We start from the raw sequence: 21212 nt of genomic DNA, 5'->3' as shown, positions 1-21212 counted from the left end.
GTTTTCTTTAAGTCTTCTTTACTTGTACTCTTTGCTCTGCTGAGGTTGTCCTGCTGCACTGACACCCATGTTGGACTAATGTCTCCAATGTTTTCTTTAAAGAGCTTTCAGGGTAAGTTTACCTCTGTTAGGGAAAAGTGGGTAGGCAGAATCACTAACAACTTTCAAAATAAAAGCATGCAAACAAAATATAAACATGCAAAGTATAAAACAAAATTTTCTAACAAGGCCCATACAATAAAAACACAGGCTATCATTTTAAAATCATTTCCACTATGTGGCATCAGTATTGTAGCCTGCTCCGAAGAACAGAAATTATTCCTTCTTGATGAAAATGTATCTCTGCATTTCTTTACTGAATTTATTTGATTAACACAACAAAATATTACAAATTACCTTTTCTACTCTGCAGCAAGTCAAGGCTTGAAACAAAAGACAAAGACATATTCATGTAATAGGTCATCCCATGCTTAATTGATGTGGGTAGCTTAGCAACAGAGATGGGCAGTAACGCGTTACAAGCAACAAGTAATGGCTCTATACTCATAAATCAACGTTACAAGTAACGCGTTACTGTAATCCGTTTACTTTTTTCAAGTAACGAGTAATGTAAGGGATTACTATTGCAAAAAAGGTAATTAGATTACTGTTACTTTCCCGTAAGCACGCTGCGTTACTGTGTTACTAAAACCGTGATTTCTTTGCGAGAGTGTCTCATGACAATGACGTAAGCGAGAGCAACGTTCGTGACAACAGCTGTGTGCAGATCAACAATGGATAACATATCGAGTGTGGGAGAGAGTATGAGCGTGCAGCGTTTAAAGCACGGAAGTACTGACCTTACTTTGAGTTTGATTCCTTAAAAAGTGACGTGGGTGGTGTGAGATCATCGTTTAGCCACTTTAGCTAAACGTAAGCTAAAGTGGCAGTTTTTCGTTGTCGACGCTGTCACCGGTACGAGATTTCGGAATGGCACCACTTCCTCAACATCCAGTTGTGAAAGCTGCGTCAACCTGAGCCAAAAAGTGATCGAGCTGGAACAAAGGATATCCACGCTATACCAAATCCAGGGGGCTGAACGCGATCTTGACACGATCCTCCTTGGCAAAGCTCAAACCACCGCTACTAGCGCTGAGCTAGCCGACACAGTGCACCACCCAGCTGTTGTGTCCCAAGATCCCGCCAACAGTCAACCCAGGCTCCAAACTTGTGTCGCTGGTGTTTCTGCCACGGACGAGAACTGCTGGTTTCAACTAGGGGCCAGACCCAAGGCTCTGATCAGCTCCACTCCACTCCAACCAGCGCCATGGACCATGGTTGGGACGCGCGGTGGCTGCAGAGGGGCCAGGAGGATCCGTCTCTCGCACCCTCACCCCTCCGGTGCGGTAGTGCTGGAGAATAAATTCAGTGTCCTGGATCCTGTGGACTTCCTCCTCTGGCCGCTAGCCCTCGCCATCCCGCTGTGTCGCTGAGGTCTGCACCATCTCCACCACTACGTCCCCGGAGCCGTGGCGGGCAGCCCGGCGCTGTGGCGCAAACTCGCCGCGGAGAACTGTTCTTCACCCCGGCTCCTCGGAGAAGAGGACCCACGGCGCGGCTACCTGGGAGTCACTCACGCGGTCCGGCTGGTGCATCTCCATTTGAACACCCCCGGTGCCGCGGCGTGGGCGTCTCAGATGGCCAGCAATCCCCGGTGGCATCTCCTCTCTCCACGCTGGTCCTCGGGGATTCCATCGTCAGGAACGTGCGGATGAGGGGGGCGCTCACGCTGTCGTTCCCGGGAGCCACCGTTGTCGACATAGTGGACAGAATTCCCAACATCCTGGCGTCCCACCCACAGGCCAACCGGCTCATCATCCACATCGGCACCAATGACATCCCCAAACAGCAATCTGAGCTGCTGAAGCTGGACTTCCTCCAACTCTTCAGCCTCCTTGGTCAGTTGCAGGTGAGTGCTTTTATCTCCGGGCCCACCCCCACCTGCGGCAGAGGGATAGGCCGTTTCAGCTGGCTGCTCAGCCTTAACACCTGGCTTTCCTCCGCCTGTGTCTCCCACGGTGTAGGTTTTATTAACAATTTTGATGCCTTCTGGGAGAGGAGACATCTTTTTGGGGCAGACGGACTCCACCTCAACGCCTGGGGACGCCGTTTGCTGTCCGCCAATTTGGTATTTGGCGTACAGCACTCCTGCACACGGCCCTGTCATTACCCCAAACCGACACTACCCGCTGATCTGTCCTCCACTGACTGATGTCCCCCTGGTCCCAGCTCCTACATTTGTTCCACTTTTAACAGTAATACACAAAACTCTGGACTCGGACCTCTCTCTCCCACAGTCAACACAATACCCGTCATAATCACAAACAGAGAGCAACACAATTATCATAAATCCAGCAACTCCAAAAACATTAATAACCTCCGGCCTCTTCAAAAATGTCAACATCCATTGAACTCTACTGTCAAAAATCCACCAGTCTCAATCAGTATGGCACTTTTAAATGTCCGCTCTCTGTTGAATAAGTCTTTTATTATTAATGATTTAATTTTAGATAATAAACTTGATTGTTTATTTTTAACTGAAACATGGCTGGGTTCGGATGCACCAGTTGTTCTCACTGAGGCCTCCCCACGAAATTTTCATTTCTCTTTTTCCTTTAGAAGTGGTAAGAGAGGTGGTGGGACTGCATCTTTAACCAACAACACACTCACCACCAAACAAATTTTATTTGATCATTTTACCACTTTCGAATTCCACGCTATTGTTTTTAGCAGCCCTCCAGTTTTATCTGTCACAATTTATAGACCACCTAAAGACAGTGCTGCTTTTATCAAGGAATTCTCAGAATTTTTAACAAACATACATTCAAAGTATAACATGATATTTCTAACCGGTGATTTTAACCTGCACATAGATAATCCTTCTGACCCTGCATCAAAAGAATTCTTAAACATTCTTCATTGTATGGATTTTACCCAGCACGTCACGCAGCTGACTCACAACAGAGGACACACTCTGGACCTGGTCATCACCCATGGGCTGTCCACCAGTGTGTCCTCTGTTGTTGACTTGGCTGTCTCTGACCACCACTGTGTGTTTTTTAACATCACCGGTTTTATTCAGCGGGAGACCTCGGTGCGAACTGTGAGGAGGCGCTAACTTACCTCTGAAGTGGCTGCAAATTTTACCAGGGTTTTAGACGAATGCCCCCCTGTGATTTTACCTGCACCCTGTGATTTTATTTTTAATCATTTTAACAGCAAACTGAAGAAAAGCCTTGACTCCGTTGCTCCACTCACCACCAAAAAGATTAACGTAAAACGTGTATCACCCTGGAGAAACGAAGAAGTCAAAAAACTCAAAAGAAATTGCAGGGCAGCAGAAAGGAGATGGAGGAAAATTAAAAATGCAATCAACCATCAAATACTTTGCGAGCAACTTAAAATTTACAATAATACGCTAAGGAATTCAAGAAATTCATACTTCGCCAAAATAATCAGTAATAACAAAAATAATCCCAAGGTCCTCTTCTCCACCATAGATCATTTATTTAACCCTGATTTTAACAGCTCCCAAAGAAGCCCCACAGACTCACTCTGTGAGCAGTTTGCAGACCACTTCAGGGGAAAAATCAACACCATCAGATGTGATATTTTATCTTCTCATGATATGATTTTAAACACATCTGAGGGCTCGATTGTACCTGAGGAGACACTGGACAGCTTTGTCCTGGTTAATGCTGAGAACCTTAAGAAAGTTTTCTCCACAGTGAGACCCACCACATGTCTTTTAGATCCAATCCCCTCTTCACTTTTTAAAACATTTTATGGATTTTTTGAAGCTGAGCTTTTATACATGATGAATTGCTCTCTTCAGTTGGGTGTCTTCCCTGCTGCCTTTAAAACGGCGGTGGTGAGGCCCCTTCTGAAGAAGAGCAATTTGGATTGCAATGATTTTAATAATTACAGACCTGTATCCAACTTACCATTTTTAAGTAAAATTTTAGAAAAACTTGTTTTTACTCAGATTAATGATTTTCTGAATGATAGACAGATCCTAGAAATATTTCAGTCTGGATTTCGGGTGAACCACAGCACAGAGACCGCTCTCCTAAAGGTTTTAAATGATCTTAGATGTAACTGGGACGCCCAGAAGCTCTCAGTCCTGGTGCTACTGGATCTAAGCGCAGCCTTTGATACAGTAGACCACGCTATACTTTTAAACAGACTGAAACACATGGTGGGCCTCTCTGGTGCTGTACACAACTGGTTCACTTCCTATCTCTCAGACAGAACTTTTATGGTGAGTATGGATACATGCTCCTCTAAGATCCATAAAATGACATGTGGTGTGCCCCAAGGGTCGGTTTTAGGCCCTGTACTTTTTAATTTGTATATGCTCCCTCTTGGCGGCGTCATCAGGAGGCATGGAGTGAACTTCCACAGTTACGCTGATGATACTCAGCTGTATATCTCCGTGTCTCCTGATGACACCAGACCAATGGATGCCCTTTTTAAATGTATTCTAGATATAAAATCTTGGATGGCAGAAAACTTTTTACAGCTTAACCAGGACAAAACTGAAGTTTTAATCATCGGTCCTGAGGCTCAGAGAGAGAAACTCTTGTCTAAATTACAGGCATTTTCACTATGTCCTTCGCTACAAGTGAAAAATCTGGGTGTTATTTTTGACTCTGAGCTTGGTTTTATCCCACATATTAAACATGTAACCAAAATTGGATTTTATCATCTAAAAAATATAGCCAGAGTCCGCCCTATTCTCTCTCGGGCCAACACGGAGATGCTGATGCATGCTTTTATTACCAGTCGCATTGATTATTGTAATGCCCTGCTCTCTGGTCTCCCCAAAAAGAATATTTCACCTTTGCAACTTTTGCAAAACTCTGCAGCTCGTGTGCTGACGAAGACCAGAGGGCGGGCCCACATTACACCGGTTTTACAATCGCTGCATTGGCTCCCCGTGTGTTTCAGGATCGATTTTAAAGTTCTTTTATTGGTTTTTAAATGTCTTAATGGTCTTGGGCCTTCTTATCTTTCAGATCTGCTTTTACCATATGAACCCTCGCGGACCCTGAGGTCCTCTGGTACTGGCCTTTTGATTGTCCCTAAAGTCAGGACACATACTCACGGAGAGGCAGCTTTTCAGTCGTATGGTCCTCGACTGTGGAACAGCCTGCCGGAGGAGCTCAGGGCCGCAGAGAACATTCATGTTTTTAAAAACAGGCTCAAGACCCACCTTTTTAATTTAGCTTATAACTAACGCTTATTTATTTTATGCTTATTTATTCTATCCTGTTATTCTATTTATATTATTAATTTAGTTTTACCTAATATTTATTGATTGTATTCTTATTCATTTTTTATCTTCTTACTCTGTTTATACTTATATTTATACTGTATCCCACTCTTATTTATTTTATCTTTTTATCCTGTTTATATTCTTATTAGGTCATATCTCCAGTGTTTCCTCAGAGGGGGCTCTCTGCACCGGGGCTGTGATCGACCGTGGCTGCTGGGGCTCTGTGGACCCTCTCAGCCTGGCTGGGGAGCTTCTTTGCCTTCCTCCTGCTGTGTGCCCAGCCTGGAGGCTGCGGTCTGTGACTGGCTCCCGGTGCAGACGGCTCCCTGTGATAGTGTTTCCTCACTTGGCTAATGCGTACCCAGCCCAATTTTACTCTTTAAGTGTGTGTGTGTGTGTGTGTGTGTGTGGGGGGGGGGGGGGAGAATGTGTGTATCCATGACCGTTTCTGTTAATGAGAGTCTGGGGAATGAGTGGGAGGGTGGGGTGGGGTGGGGTGGGGTGGGGTGGGCTGCTTTTAACCATGTAAAGCACTTTGTGCTACAGTTTTTTTTTTGTATGAAAAGTGCTTTATAAATAAAGATTGATTGATTGATTGATTGATTGACAAAAACATTAGCGTCTGCTGTTCACTGCGTGGGAAGAAAACTTATTTTTACAGCGAAAAAAACCCCTTCGGAGCTAGCACCGAGTACGCTACCAGGGAATGGGACATTCACAGACAAACTCGCGGATTCTTCCACTGACCCTGGCGGCACCAGGGCAAACATCCGCCTGCTATACAGGTGAAAATAGAGCAACAGGACCGCTGAGTCTTTGATTTCGTTTATTTTCTGCTGGGTTTCACTTGCATTTATTTGAAAGAGTGAGTGTAAACACAAAAAAATATTATATTTTTCCAGTCAGAGAATGTTGCATATAATTTAAGTTTTGCTTGATTCATAAAGTTAAAAGATTAAAACTAATAAAACAAGTTTTAAAAAGAGACTTTTCCATTTGATTACATTTTGTATGATGGATTATGCAGAAAAAGGAGAATTGGACTGAAAGATCTATTGCTTTATTACCTATTCAGGTTGTAAATTGTGTTTTTAAAAAGTAACTAAGTAACTAAGTAAATAATTACTTTTGAAAATAAGTAATCAGTAAAGTAATGGGATTACTTTTTGGGGGAAGTAATCAGTAATTAGTTACATCATTCCTTTCATGAATAAAATATGTTATAAAAAAGAAAAAAAAGAAAAGAAATCTCTTTCATCAGTAATTAGTTACTGATTACTTTTTTCAAGTAACTTGATCAACACTGCTTAGCAATATACTTATACACAAACTTAGGCTTTAGAACACAAACCTACCAAAATGTTACAAAAATATGGCTCTATACTCGTAAGTCAACAAGTACTCACAAACGAAATAAAAAATAAACAAGAAAGGGGATTGCAGCATATGACTGCAGGCACCCTTCAGCACATGTGAACCTGCTTACACCAACAAACATGGTCAGCTTCCTGTTCTGCGTCAAAGGGAAAGTCACATTAAAAACCATTTACAAGGTCCAGTAGGGAGCACTAAACTCAAGGCAGGACACTCCCTGCCTGGTATCTGTAAAGATGCCACAAATTAGGCTGTAACTAAAAAGAGATTTTTTATTTTTTTTATTTTCCTTTTTATAACATATTTTTTTCATGAAAGGAATGATCTCAGAGACAGGCCTGAAGAACCTTTTTTTGATCCTTGCTTGGTGACTTTGAGCTCTACTTTGTGAACTCTTCCATCATTAATGAGAAAAGTGTCTGTAACAAGTGCCATAGGTCAGTCATTTCGGGCTGCTTCATGATCCTTCAACAGCACAATATATAGATTTTGTCTTGGTGAACATGTGACTGACATTGTCAAAATAAATCGGTACTACATGAAAGTATGGGCCAGACCTCCCTGAGAAAACTGGGACAACTCTACTACACAGTAAAGAGGCTGCATAAAGTCAGTGCAGTTGTTACTTCCCATTATGTTGATAACTTTAGTTCATTTTGGAGGGTTGTGAGTTGTTTTAAATGACAATGAGTGCCTTTAAATAAAAGCTCTCCTTCAGTGGATTCATGCACAATACTGAGCAGCTGTAACATGTACTCTCAGTCTGACACACAACAACAACACACTTTATTTATATCACACTTTTATTAACAAGTTACAAAGTGCTTCCAAGAAAGACATTTATAATACAAAGAAATAGTTAAAAACATCAAAACAGCTCTACAGTACATTAAAGTCCATTAAAATGATTATCTAATGGGAGGAAACAAGCGAAACACACTGAGTGATTTTTTCTGAAGGAAATATAAACTCAGGCTATCAGCATCATTGCTTTGAGTTCAAAATCTTCTCCTTTTCACTCAAAGTGACTTCAAATGTTTCAGAGACTTTAAAGAGAAAAAGAGCTAAAAGCTGTTGTTAAGATTTTAGAGATGTGACTGAATTTGAATTTTGTCACAATCTGCGACTGCAGACTCTGTGGCCTTTTGTGAAGACCAAAATGCAGACAGCGAGAGGCAAAAATTGTATTTTAACAAAAAGGGCACCAGTTATTATGGCTAGTAGCAAACATGAATCAAATCAGGTTAATCCAAAATAAACAAAGAACTGAGAAAAAAAAACTAATCTAAAACAGCTAAGACGTAAACATAAGAATAAAAAAATGGATCATTGGGAATATCTTTAAACACCTTGGAAGGATTGAGGGAACTTGGAGACATAAGGATTAGCATAAATAAGGAATAGCAGATGCACTGACAAGGGCCACAATATATATACACAAGAGGGTAATCAGGGAAGTGGGAACATGGGAAAATGTCTTGGGTGAATTAAGCCTAACGAGACAGAGAAGCAAAACTAGACACACTGAACACGAGACAGAAAAGACTCAAAATAAAACAGGAAGTACATGAACACACAAGCTTGACACAGAAACAGGAATAAACAAACAAGAAGGAAAAGACAAAACACCGTGACACTACTAAGACACATAGAGTGCAGATAACCGAGAGACACAAAAAAGGCTGAGAGCATAACCATGGATGACACAACAGACTCACACAATAGACACAGGGATGAGACAAAGACACAAGAAGAACCTCACAGACAGTAAAGCATTAACTGGAAATACAAGAAAACTCTGAAACATAGAATGAACTAAACTCCTGGTTAAACTGTATAAACTTAAACTTAGACCATTTTCACAATATCACAGAGAGACTCACAAAAACAAAATAACCTCAGAATGCTGGGTCAAACACCAAACACCCTGAAATATTTCTATTATTGTTGTCAGAGCTCTCCTCTGGGTCACCATGTTGCCCTGTTGAGGTGATCAAATGAAGGAATTTCAAAACAAACTCCCTTTGTTTGGTCCACAAATGCATTTATTATCAGTGAGAATAATTGCCAATGCATTATTTTCATTTAAAATCTCAGACTTTGTGCACTCACTTGTCTTGATAATGACTCTGAGCTGAATTACAGATGCAACATTGGCGTAAACATCTTCTGCTGGACCTGAAATAATAATCTTATTGATGTTAATGTTCCTGCCATGAATCACTACTTTATCATGGTGGAGAGGTTTGTGTGTCCCAGAGATCCCAGGGGCTATGTCGGTGCTCGTCCCTTGGTAGGGTGTCACATGGCAAATTGGTCCTGGGCAGGGACCACACAAAAAATTATTCAAAGAACCCTGAGCTGAGTGAAAGGAACAGTTCACGCTGCCCAGGAAAGGGTTAACGGGGCCCTGCCATGAAGCAAGGCCCAGGTAGCGTGTCCAAGGGCAAGCGCCTGATGCCCTGGCTTTAGTCCATGGGGCCTGGCCGGGCATAGCCCAAAAAATAACCCTCCTATAGGCCCACCACTTGCAGGAAGCACCGCAGGGGTCAAGTACAGTTTATGCTCAACAGTGGCCTGGGGCAGAGACCCTGGCGGACAGATCCAGAACTACAGAGACTAGAGTTGGGACATGTAACGACACCTTTCTGTTGGGAGAGGAGACTTAGGTAGTAGGTTTGAGAGATACTGTCTAGATATAGTTGGGCTCACCTCAATGCATGGCTTGGGATCCGGAACTAGTCTCCTGGAGAGGGGATGGACTCTGTCTCTGTCTTGATTAGGGTGCTACAACTGGTGACTCTGTTGTCCTACTGGGAGACTTTAATGCTCATGTGGGCAATGACAGTGAGACCTGGACGGCATGATTGAGAGGAATGGTCTGCCAGATCTGAACCTCCACTGTGTTCTGTTACTTCTGTGCAAACCATAGTTTGTACATATTGCACACCATGTTCGAACATAAGTGTATCCATAAGTGCACATGGCACTAGGACACCCTAGGCTGCAGATAAATGATAGATTTGAGGATGCTGTTGGTCAGTGGAAGGAATACTTCAAGGACTGGTGCTTTATAGACTTGGAGAAGGCATTCAAACATGTCCCTCTGAGCGTTCTATGGGATGAGCTTTGGAAGTATGGGGTGTTTGGCCCGTTGTTACAAGCCATTCGACCCTTATACAAAGATCAAATGTTGGGTGTTGGACTCCATGAGGACTGCAAATTGGCTTCGATTCTGTTCATAATTTTTATGGACAGAGGCAGAAGACTTCAATTTGGGCGGTTTCTGAACCTCATCTCTGCATTCCACAGATGTTGAAGTTCTGTTGGTTTCATTAGGTTTTGTGAAACCAAATATGAGGCCATGGTCCTCAGCCGTAAAAAGGGTGGAGTGTCCACTACAGGTCAGTATCGAATTACTGCCCCAGGTGGAGGAGTTTAAGTATCTTGGGTACTTGTTAATGAGTGAGGGGAGAGTGGAGCGAGAGATTGAAAGTCGAATTAGTGTTTCGGACATTGTACGGGTATATCATGATGAAGAGAGAGCTGGCTGTAAAAGTGAAGATCTCGATTTACCGCTGAAAATACGTCTCCAAGCTCATTTATTGTCACAAGCTTTGGGTCGTGACGCAAAGACATTTGAGGTTGCTCTGCTTAGGATTCTGGCCCAATGAAATGGCCCTGGATAAGCGTAGGAAAATGGTTGGATGGATGGACTTTAATGTTAAACACAGTTATTGTATAATCATCCAGCTTCCACAAGCTCTATATTAGTGAAAGAGTATACTTTACCATTTTCAGTGTTTTCAGATCTTCTGATTGTCTCATAGCCACAAAGATCACCTACAGATTAGAGAAAATCAGTCACCTCGTGTCTCTGATAATAATTTAAACAAAAATATCATTATAATAAGGTGATGTAATGTAGTAAGTATTGTCTTGTTGCAAATAGCATGATAAAATCATAAATAGATGAAAAAATAACCATCAAGAAGAGAGGAGTACACTTGCTGCTGATGATGATTATTGGACGTCTGCTCATTAGCAGGACCTTTATTAAAAATGTAAAATAAGACATCTGCTTTAAATTGACCTAATGATGCATTTATGTATTTGAATGATAAAGAGTTTGTTGTAAGTAAAGGAAAAAGTCTCACTGTTGGTCGTTCTGCAGCGATACAACAAGAGCAGGAGAATAATAATGAGAAAGACTCCACAAACCAGTCCAACAATCAACCACACAGGAGATGAAGAGACGTCAGCTCCTGACACAGTTACTGTACAAACTAACAATATTACATATGTTATTAATAAACTATAAAAATACTGAAAATGTCATAAAATTGTTATATAATGTTTTTTTTTCCAAAACAGACAATCTATTGTTCCTTCTCAGACATCAAACGGGTTTACAAAAATCCATCAAATGTTTTGATCCTGCTCACCTTTAACTGACATCCAGCTCTGTGCTGACTCTCTTCCTGAGTACTGACACTTGTAGAAACCTTCATCAGACTTTGACACTGCAGAGATCTTCAGCTCCCCTCGGGTATCATTTTGAATAAGTTTGTCATTGTGATAGAAAAACACATTGGAAAGTATTTTTTGTGTTCTCAAACTGCAGCTCAGACTAACAGAAGCTCCCTCAGTCACAGGATGAACAGGACTCACCAGGATAGGACCATTACCATCATCTGTGACACAATCACACACAATTGTTTCAGTCACATCAGCTGGTGCACACTTTTAGAAAAAGCTGACAAACAATAATAAGAACAGATTGTACAAATGCTTTTCATCATGAAGATCTGATCTTGTGTATTTAAAAACTGCTGTTTGTGTTTTATTTTTCCCACATGAAATTTCTTCACATACAGCAAAGCTGGGACAAATGTTCATGTGATGTTTGAATCATTCAAATGCAAGAAGTAAATGTATAATAACATACTCTGTACAGTGATGTTGACTGCACTGCTGAACTCTCCTGATCCAGACTCACACCAGTACACTGCAGTATCTGACTTTGATGTGTTGATGTTACATGTGGATCCAGTCATTCTCCTACAGTCAGAGTACAGTCGGCCGTCCTCAGAGAACTTCCTCACTCTCCACTCAGTGAAGTTTCCCTCACAGGTCAGTGAGACAGAGTCAGAGGTGAAGTGTTGCACTCTGTCAGGACTCACTGTGAGAGACGCTGCTGAATGAACATCTGGAAACAACATGCAGTGAAGAGACAAAGCTCACAGATGTTAGGGTTATAAATAATTACATTTTATTGAATTAGAAAACAAGATTGTTGGAATAAAAACATGGTGAATTAAAGTGATGACACAACTTATTAAACAGAAACAAACTGACCTGCAGACCAGACAAACTTTGGTTGACTGTGATCAGTGTGATACTCTGGGTCTCCTCTTCCAGCTCTGCACACATATCCTGCTGTGTGTGTCTGTCCATGAATGATGTAGGAGTCCTGTGCAGTCCCACTGCCATCAGGTAGCAGCTCATAACTGGAGGATTTCTCTGATAGATCAGGAACAGCTTTATACCAGTAGAAGCTCCATCCTGCAGACGGATGTTCAACCTCACAGTTCAGAGTTACTGAGGCTCCAGGACTCAGCCATGATGGAGACACAGTGAGGACAGGACGGGGTTTATCTGTTCAACAAAGATTTTCTCTCAATGTTTCGTCTCTTAACTCTGAATTCAATGTCACTAAAATGTTGACTCACAAATATTTATGATGAACTTTAAGAGTGAGACTATCTAAACATGTCAAATATCTCAACATGTACTAATAAAAACACATTTTTACAAACTGTTTCTATTTCCAGGTTAAATGAACTGTGACTCTACTTACTGTCAGAAACTGTCAGTGTGACTGAATCACTCCACTCTGTTGTTTGATGCTGTGAACTTTTCATTCTGCCCTTACAGCGATAGTTTCCACTGTTGGATGATGAAGCAGATCTAATCCTGTATTTATTTTGATTTGGAGCTTTTATCATGCTGTTTGTTTCCCACTCATAATCCCACTCAGTGTCTCCTCCATGGATCTCACATCTGACAGTGATCGTCTCTCCTCTGTATATCTCAGACCAGTTTGGATACAGAGTCACAACAGGCCTGTTTGAGGCTGTTACTGTTCAAGAAAGTACAATAAAAACACATGAATGTCAAAAATGTTAATGCCTTTTGTTCTTCATCTTCCTCCTTAATCAGGAATTTATCTGACTTCATGTTAAACTCACCAGTTTTCCCAATCCTGACTGACTGGCTGTCCTCTGTGTAGTAAACTGGGTTTCCTCTTCCTCCTCTGCACCTGTAGAGTCCTTCCTGTGAGACACTGATTTGTCCATTTGAGTGGAAAACTGCATCTTGTGTGGTCAGGGCTTCAGAGGATTTCTCATCTCTGTACCAGTAGTATTTCCATCCAGATGATGATGATGGCTTCACAGAGCAGGTCAGGGTCACACTGCCCCCTACTGGAACAGCTGTGTTATCAGCTCTCAGTTTGGCCTTTGGTTTATCTGCAGTTCAGTTTAGAAAAAGAACAAAAGTCAATGACTGAATCAAACCAGTTGAAATAACTTGGTGGAAATATGTAAATAATAAACATCACATAACTTTAATGGTGAAGCTACAACAAACTGTACAACTATCACACAAACACAACACTAATCTTTCATATTTAATTTGCTGCATTTCTAAGTTAAAAACAAACATGAGGAACAATCAGTGGATTTAATGTTTCTTAGTGGATGTGGTGGAGCAGCTGAGACAGATTCAGCATTTGTTCTGCATTTCATCTTTCATGTATTAGAGCTGCACAGCAGAGAAGTTACTCTCATATGTTTTGTTCTCTTCACTGTGAATAAAAAGCTGCTGTTCAGGTTTTTGTTGTTGGAATAAAAACTAAACATTTTACTGACCAACATGAAAGACAGTTATAAAGCTGTAAGAAAGAAGAAGTGATTTTTCCTTATTTAGATACTCTGGATGAAAGATCTTACATGATACAGTCAGTGTGATGATATCACTCCACTCTGAGAAGAAATAGTCCCTTCTGCCCCGGCAGCTGTATCCTCCACTGTCAGACTCAGTAGCTCTGATGATTCTGTGTTCATTGGATGTTGGACGTGTGTTTAACTTGGCTGCTCTCCATTCATACGTCCACTGAGCTCCTTCACCTCCCTGAATCTCACATCTGACAGTGACTGTCTCACCGCTGTATATCTGAGTCCAGGATGGCTGCAGGGTCACAGTGGGTTTACTGGGAACTGTTCACAGAAAAATATCCAGTTAGAGACAAATAGAAACATAAAAATTGTGCAGTTTAAAACATGAGAGTAACGTGAGTGAAAAAAATCCACCTCCAACAGGCTACAGGGTTAAACCACACCTCGGGCCAGTATGACCACTGTAGCTGGTTTTTGATAGCATACTGTGCTACATGAAGAACTGTATAGCACAGCTGCACAGTAGCACAGAGGAAAGAGCTCCACAGGGTTATACAGGTCACCCAGAGGATAGTCGGCCATCCTTTGCTGTCACTTGAAGAACTGCACAGCTCCCGCAGTCTCAGGAACATGAAGAAAATCCTTCAGGATCCATCTCATCCAGGTCATGCACTGTTTGAACGTCTACCTTCAGGCAGACATTTCAGAGCCATAAAGACAAGAACTAGCAAACTAAGGAACAGCTTTTATCCCTCAGCCATCACCATGCTGAACGCTGAACAATCAGATCCAACACAACTCTCATATACAGTGTTTACATAGTTACAGCACAGTCTCATGTTTACACCTGCAGGTACGGCTGGTATTTACATCAACACTGTAACACAGAAACAATTGTGTTGTTTTTGTTATTAAAACAAAAATCTGAAACTTTTTAATGCAAGGTCTCATTTTTCTTTGGAATTTGAACTTTTGTAGCTAAAACACATTTTTTAAAAGTGCAAAACGTTTTGATGATGTTTTTTGGAGAGCACATTCTCTGTAAGGGCGAGTCCTTAATCTCACAATTCTTGACTTAAATCAAAAACAAAGTTGAATAAATGTTTGTATTTTCTCACCTCTCCAAGTAATCTTAATGAGCAGAAAATTCAAGGGCCTCCCTCACTTAAAAGTTAATTAACTCAAAGCTATTAGATAAACTTGTTAGCACAAATCACATAATGACGTCTTAGTCTGGTAGAAATAAAAAAAATAAACTCACAAATCTCCACAACTGTGACGTCACTGCTGTCCTCTGTGTAGTAAACTGGATCTCCTCTCCCTCCTCTGCAGTGGTACAGACCTCCTTGTGAGACACTAATAACTCTGTTTGCTTCATTTCCTCTCATGAGCTGAGCTTTAGAAGAGACTGAATCACGTCTGAACCAGTCAAACTTCCAGCCAGCAGAGCCCTCCACAGAGCAGCTCAGTGTCACACTGCCCCCTGCTGGTATGATTGAACTGTGTGCTGTCAGTGTGGCTCTGGGTTTACTTGCTGTTGAGTTTACAGGAAAACGTTCATTAGATTGTCACTTGCTTCAGGAAGAACTTTGCTATCGAAATGATCACACTTTACACATTCTCTCAGTCATTTAGCTTCTAGCACCAAACAGAAAATATTTACCTGCATGTGACACATTAGACTGTCTTCATACAAAACTACACTACAGATTCCCTCTGATTTGTTCTTCATCTATTCAAAGACAAATGCTGCACAAACAAATTACTTTTATATGTTTTGTGTCCTCTCTGCATTTTCCTTCAATAATACTCTGAAGTGATACTACATTAGGGCTGCCACAAATGATTATTTTGATAGTCGACTAATCAGATCATGCATCCATTGGACGTAAAATTTACAGCTTATTGCACCAACATGCATCTGCTCTTATATCACTATCATTAGCTTACAGCTTCAAGTGTTTAAGGTATGTGCTAACTAAAATAAAGACAAGATGATAGTTTATTCAGTTTTAATGAAATTTGCATATTGTTTCGGTGGAGTTTAATAAACTCAGCCGTCTGCTCCTTGCTATCTAAAATATAACAGGACACCTGAGTATATTCTCGAGCATCACACACTTCTGATAATCAGTTGTCTGCTTGACGTTTATTCAGCTGTGTAAAAACTATAACTTTAATCTCAGTCAAACTGATTTACTCGGGAACAAATTAAAACACTGAGAAACGCCAAACAATAACATTTTAAGTTATCTAAGTGACTTAAATATCATGTTTAACCTGAGTAGTGAAAGACCACGGGAATCTGAAAATGATGTGCCGGAAGTTCGGTGTTCTCACCAGCTCTACTGAGCCTTGAACCCCGGCTAGCTATCGAGCTGGTGGGTAACAAGTGTCTCCGAAAACGTCGGAGCACTTTTGCAAACATGTGATGTCTTGGACAGCCTTCGTCGCGGCGCTGTAACGTAATTGGCCTACAAATGCGGCCTCCGAAGGATGTGACCCCTGAATTTGGACACAGCTAGATACCGGAGACTGCTTCTTCTTCTTTGGGGTTTAACATCAGCTGGCATCCTTGTACATGCAGTGCTGCCATCTTTTGTTTCATTCCGTTATTACACTCTTAAATCCTACTACTTTTTCCTGCGTCTTTTTCTGTGATCATACAAAGCTTCAAACGACACGTCGACTATTAAATTAGTTGTTGACGATTTTGATAGTCGACGTAATCGTGACTAGTCAACTAATCGTGGCAGCCCTACACTACACTGAATGGTGTCTGTTATTGTTAGAGCACCGTGACCATCACTCATCACTGACATGGATCCACATCAAGTTTAGGTAGTTTTATATCATTTAAAACATAATTTCCAATACTGTAAACAACTAACTTACATAGAGAAACTCAACAGAGAGGCTGACACACTCCAATAAGCTCTACAATAAAATAAGACCACACAGAAATCTGTTAAGGTTTATTCAGCAAAAAAAAAAAAAGAAAAAAGATGGAGTCTGTGTTTCTCATGAGACCAAACTAACTAAACACTAAAAATATATGGAGGCTTTTTAAATTTTATGTTCATATGTGTTACATTATCCCTTTTTGTAATATGAACACAAACTGTCTGTTATCATGTTTGAAAGTCAACTAGACTAAAAAAATGAATTAACATCTGATTTGTGATTTTATTTAATAGGCAGATGATTAATTTTGCCAATTAAAAGTTAGATTCATGAAATAAGTAACTTGAAATAATCTGGATGAAAGATCTTACATGACACAGTCAGTGTGATGATATCACTCCACTCTGTGAAGAAATAGTCCCTTCTGCCCCGGCAGCTGTATCCTCCACTGTCAGACTCAGTAGCTCTGATGATTCTGTATTCATTGGATGTTGGACGTGTGTTTAACTTGGCTGCTCTCCATTCATACGTCCACTGAGCTCCTTCACCTCCCTGAATCTCACATCTGACAGTGACTGTCTCACCGCTGTATATCTGAGTCCAGGATGGCTGCAGGGTCACAGTGGGTTTACTGGGAACTGTTCACAGAAAATATCCAGTTAGAGACAAATAGAAACATAAATTCATTTTGAAGCCTGATTTCTTTTTGCTGTTGTTCAGAGGAGAAAGATTTACTGCATCCTGGTGACATTTTGACTGTAAATGAAGCTGGATTTAAAAATAAGTGTTTACATTTATTTAATGTGTGGTACACGTGTGTGGTGGCCCACCGGTGTATCTGACTCACACAGCCTGTTCTCCACACACTCCACATTTATAAAGTGCTCTACAAATCCTAACATTACAGCTAACAGCTGCATTTTCCCTTTGAAGAACCACTTACTGCTACAGAGACAGGGAGTGAAGGTGGACAGTATATCCTTGTTTTTATGGCAACAAATTTACCTTGAAAGTGGTACAACTGTGTATAATATGATTCACAATCATTAAGTAAGATTTACAAATGTGTGCAGTGATTTGTGTGCAACTTTTCAGGTCTCCAGTTCACACAAAACTGTTTTACAAATGTGTCGACAAACATGAGTAACTGCTGATCATTGAGGCACAAATTTTAACGTCCATTTTGTTTTTTGTTTTTTTCACATTTCTTATTTGAAAATTCAGAGACGATAATACACACACTTAATACAATAATAATAAGATGTCTTAATAATAAGAAGAGCTACTTTACCTTTTAAGAATTTTTTAACAAAAACTTTAAAGAGGAGAAAAACAGCACAGGCCTGTGCAGGCCTACTTTAAATAAAGCAACATTCTGCAGGTCTGTTTGAGTTCAGAATAAGTAAATAAAATGTAAATAAATAAAACGTAGCTGTGGTCCAATAATTGTAAAATAAGAACAATAATCATGAAAACTATTTGTATGTAATTATGTCTTCAGTCCATTTCAATGAGCGATCATCTTCTGTTTTTTCATGCAGCCACGGGCAGCCCTGAGTATAAAATACAATTACATCAGCTCAGGGTCGAAAACATAAAGATATTTATTGCACAATAACAGCATATCTGGTGATAATATACAGCTCACAAAACCTTAAATACATGTGGACGAATCACCTGACACGCACAGATCACGTCTCGTGCCCACGTGGGGTTTGAGTACAATTTATGTCCTGTTTTCATGTCCACTTTAAAGTCAGTTTAATGTGAAGAAGCATTTAGAAAGAGAGAGGCCAAAAATATTTAACAAAACACAATTTAAAGACTAACAGCAGCTAATGAGCTATAAATATGCAATTTTTCTAGTCTTTTCTGGAGTTGATGCCACAATGTTTATTTCTACATTTGTATGAAACACATGAGAAACTTAAATAACAGAAAGTTTAAAACTCACAAGTCTCCACAACTGTGACGTCACTGCTGTCCTCTGTGTAGTAAACTGGATCTCCTCTCCCCTCCTCTGCAGTGGTACAGACCTCCTTGTGAGACACTAATAACTCTGTTTGCTTCAATTTCCTCTCATGAGCTGAGCTTTAGAAGAGACTGAATCACGTCTGAACCAGTCAAACTTCCAGCCAGCAGAGCCCTCCACAGAGCAGCTCAGTGTCACACTGCCCCCTGCTGGTATGATTGAACTTTGTGCTGTCAGTGTGGCTCTGGGTTTACTTGCTGTTGAAGTTGCAGAAAAGAAAATCAGACATCAGACTGTCAGTTGCTTCGGAAAAAAAAACGTTGTTATATAACAAATAAAGATTTTAGCATAAAAATTCAATAATCATATAAAAATATGCAATTTGATTTTTTTTTAATTCAGTAAGTGCTTAATAGGTCACAACCCTGGATAATGGGTTAAGAAGATGGATGGAGTTCAATAATAGATCTTAGGTTTCTCAGGTAGGTCGGTCCCTGATCATCACACTTGATGCAAACAGGCACCAACAGCACAAGAAAAAGTGTCTTCAAAGCAAATTTGATGAGAATCAACAACTGGCAGCAGCACACATGAGGACAGCACAGGTATCTCAGCTAACTGTTAGCCAGCTAGAGAGCCAGGAGCTAACACTGGATGTATATAACATGATGGAAACTTTATCAGAGTGAATCAAGAATCAGGTGAGACTGTTTTTATGCTCTGCCACCAAACTGTACTCCTTAAATGCAGAGACAGGTGAACTATACACTGTTAGCTGATCTGAGACCAGCTGTAAAACTGGGACATCTGAGCTTCCACTGTTTACCTGATTTTATTTTAGATAAAGTGAGTGAAAAACAGCTGATTCACAGAAATACATTTAGTTTAAAGGAGTGAAAATTACACACAAAGTCATAATACAATAAAGACCTTAAAATTTACCTTAAGTAAATTGTTCTAGCATTTCTGTTGTTTAGTTATTTGAAATAAGGTGGAATGAGTATGATTTACTTTCATAAACTGAATTTGAGGTGAACAAGCAAATCAATGATTTAATAGAAATAAAATCAAAACCTTTAGATTGTAAAAGCTTTTTTTCTTTTTTTGTATTAAACCCAGTCATGTGTGTGTTTTAAATCAGTTGTAACAAACAGCAGTATTTGATGAGCTCATAAGCCAAAATGATTTTTATAATTATAAAAATCAATTTATAAATACTTATAAATTGTAGATTTGTTTTTGTTTCTTGAGGAAGTTTGAAGAACACAATATTTTTTATCCTGTTTATTTGTGTCATTATTGTCGTCAGGTGATGGAGCAGCAGGTCAGCATTGGCGTCTCTATACCAGCTGAAAGTTCATGACACAAAGTGGTGACAAACTGTCTACAATGAGGCTACTATCAGCTGCAGCTCTTTGTCTGACTAACAATGGAACATGCTTTGTAGACCATTGAATTCATCCTGTGCTGACCATTATGACATTTGTCAAATGGAGGTCACACAACAAACATGACTTACTTGATCCTGACAATGTGAAGGCTTCACTCCACTCTGTTGAAGAATATGAGTCATCTCTGCGTCGACTCTTACACATGTAGTCTCCACTGCTGGACTCAGAAACTCTGAATGTCACATCATTATTGTGTGTCCACTGTGTGGGTGTCCTGGGTCCTCTCCATTCATACTCCCACTCAGTGGTTTCACCTCCTTCCTGCACCTCACATGTCAGAGTGATCGTCTCACCTCTGAATATCTGAGGCCAGTTGGGTTGTTGTTTTACAACAACTTTATTGGAAACTGTTTACACATATTAACAGTTGAGATACAAATAGAAACATGAAATCAACACAGAAAACTTAACATTGTATGTTTGATAATCATGAGTGAATGTATATTTCAAACTAAATGACTGAACTCACAGGTTTTCTCAATGGTGACATCATCACTTATATCAGTGTAGTAAACTGGGTTTCCTCTTGTTCCTCTGCAGCTGTAGATTCCTCCTTCAGATACTCTGATATCTCTGTTTTGTTGATCTCTGATTTGAACTTCAGAGGTTCTTTGGGTTCGTCTGAACCACTCATATTTCCATCCATCAGAGCTCTGCACAGAGCAGGTCAGTGTCACACTGCCCCCTACTGGTATGATTGTTGTTCCTGCTGTCAGTGTGGCCCTGGGTTTATCTGCTGTTATAAAAAACAAGGAAAGAAAATATACCCCATATTTGTCCAATCTCTACTGCTTGTTGCTTTTCCTTAGTCGTGGTTTCTTAGCAGCTATTTGACCATAAAGGTCTGATTCACACAGTCTCCTCTGAATAGTAGATGTAGAGATGTGTCTGCTACTGAAACTCTGTGTGGCATTTATCTGCGCTCTAATCTGAGGTGCTGTTAACTTGTAATTTCTGAGGCTGGTGACTTGGATGAATTTATCAGCAACAGAGGTGACTCCTGGTCTTCCTTTCCTGGGGCGGTCCTCATGTGAGCCAGTTTCATCGTAGCATTTGATGGTTTTTGTGACTGCACTTGTGACACATTAAAAGTTTTAGCAGTTTTTCAGCCTGACTGACTTTCAGCTCTTAAAGTAATGATGGACTGTTTTTTCTCTTTGTTTAGCTAATTGGTTCTTGCCATAAAATAAATTCCAACAGTTGTCAAATCAGGCTGTCAGCTGTGAACCCACCTG

At 40.5% G+C, this 21212-nt stretch overlaps 1 protein-coding gene across 1 annotated transcript; it reads right to left on the bottom strand.

The window, feature by feature from the left end:
* Nucleotides 1–9501: 9501 nt before the first annotated feature.
* On the bottom strand, nucleotides 9502–20762 carry LOC134623272 (obscurin-like; the record flags this gene model as incomplete). Its single annotated transcript, XM_065469828.1, is given in 13 exon segments — nucleotides 9502–9545; nucleotides 10849–10968; nucleotides 11137–11385; nucleotides 11640–11900; nucleotides 12050–12349; nucleotides 13705–13971; nucleotides 14912–15184; nucleotides 16926–17192; nucleotides 18509–18569; nucleotides 18571–18624; nucleotides 18626–18783; nucleotides 20046–20324; nucleotides 20447–20762. Coding segments are annotated over 13 exon segments (2649 nt in total), but the record flags the coding sequence as incomplete, so codon positions are not given.
* Between the last annotated feature and the right edge of the window lie 450 nt (nucleotides 20763–21212).

This window comes from Pelmatolapia mariae, unplaced genomic scaffold (assembly GCF_036321145.2).
Source record: "Pelmatolapia mariae isolate MD_Pm_ZW unplaced genomic scaffold, Pm_UMD_F_2 NODE_ptg000506l+_length_44710_cov_1, whole genome shotgun sequence".
Taxonomy (NCBI): domain Eukaryota; kingdom Metazoa; phylum Chordata; class Actinopteri; order Cichliformes; family Cichlidae; genus Pelmatolapia; species Pelmatolapia mariae.
This window is presented reverse-complemented; position numbering and strand designations above follow the sequence as displayed.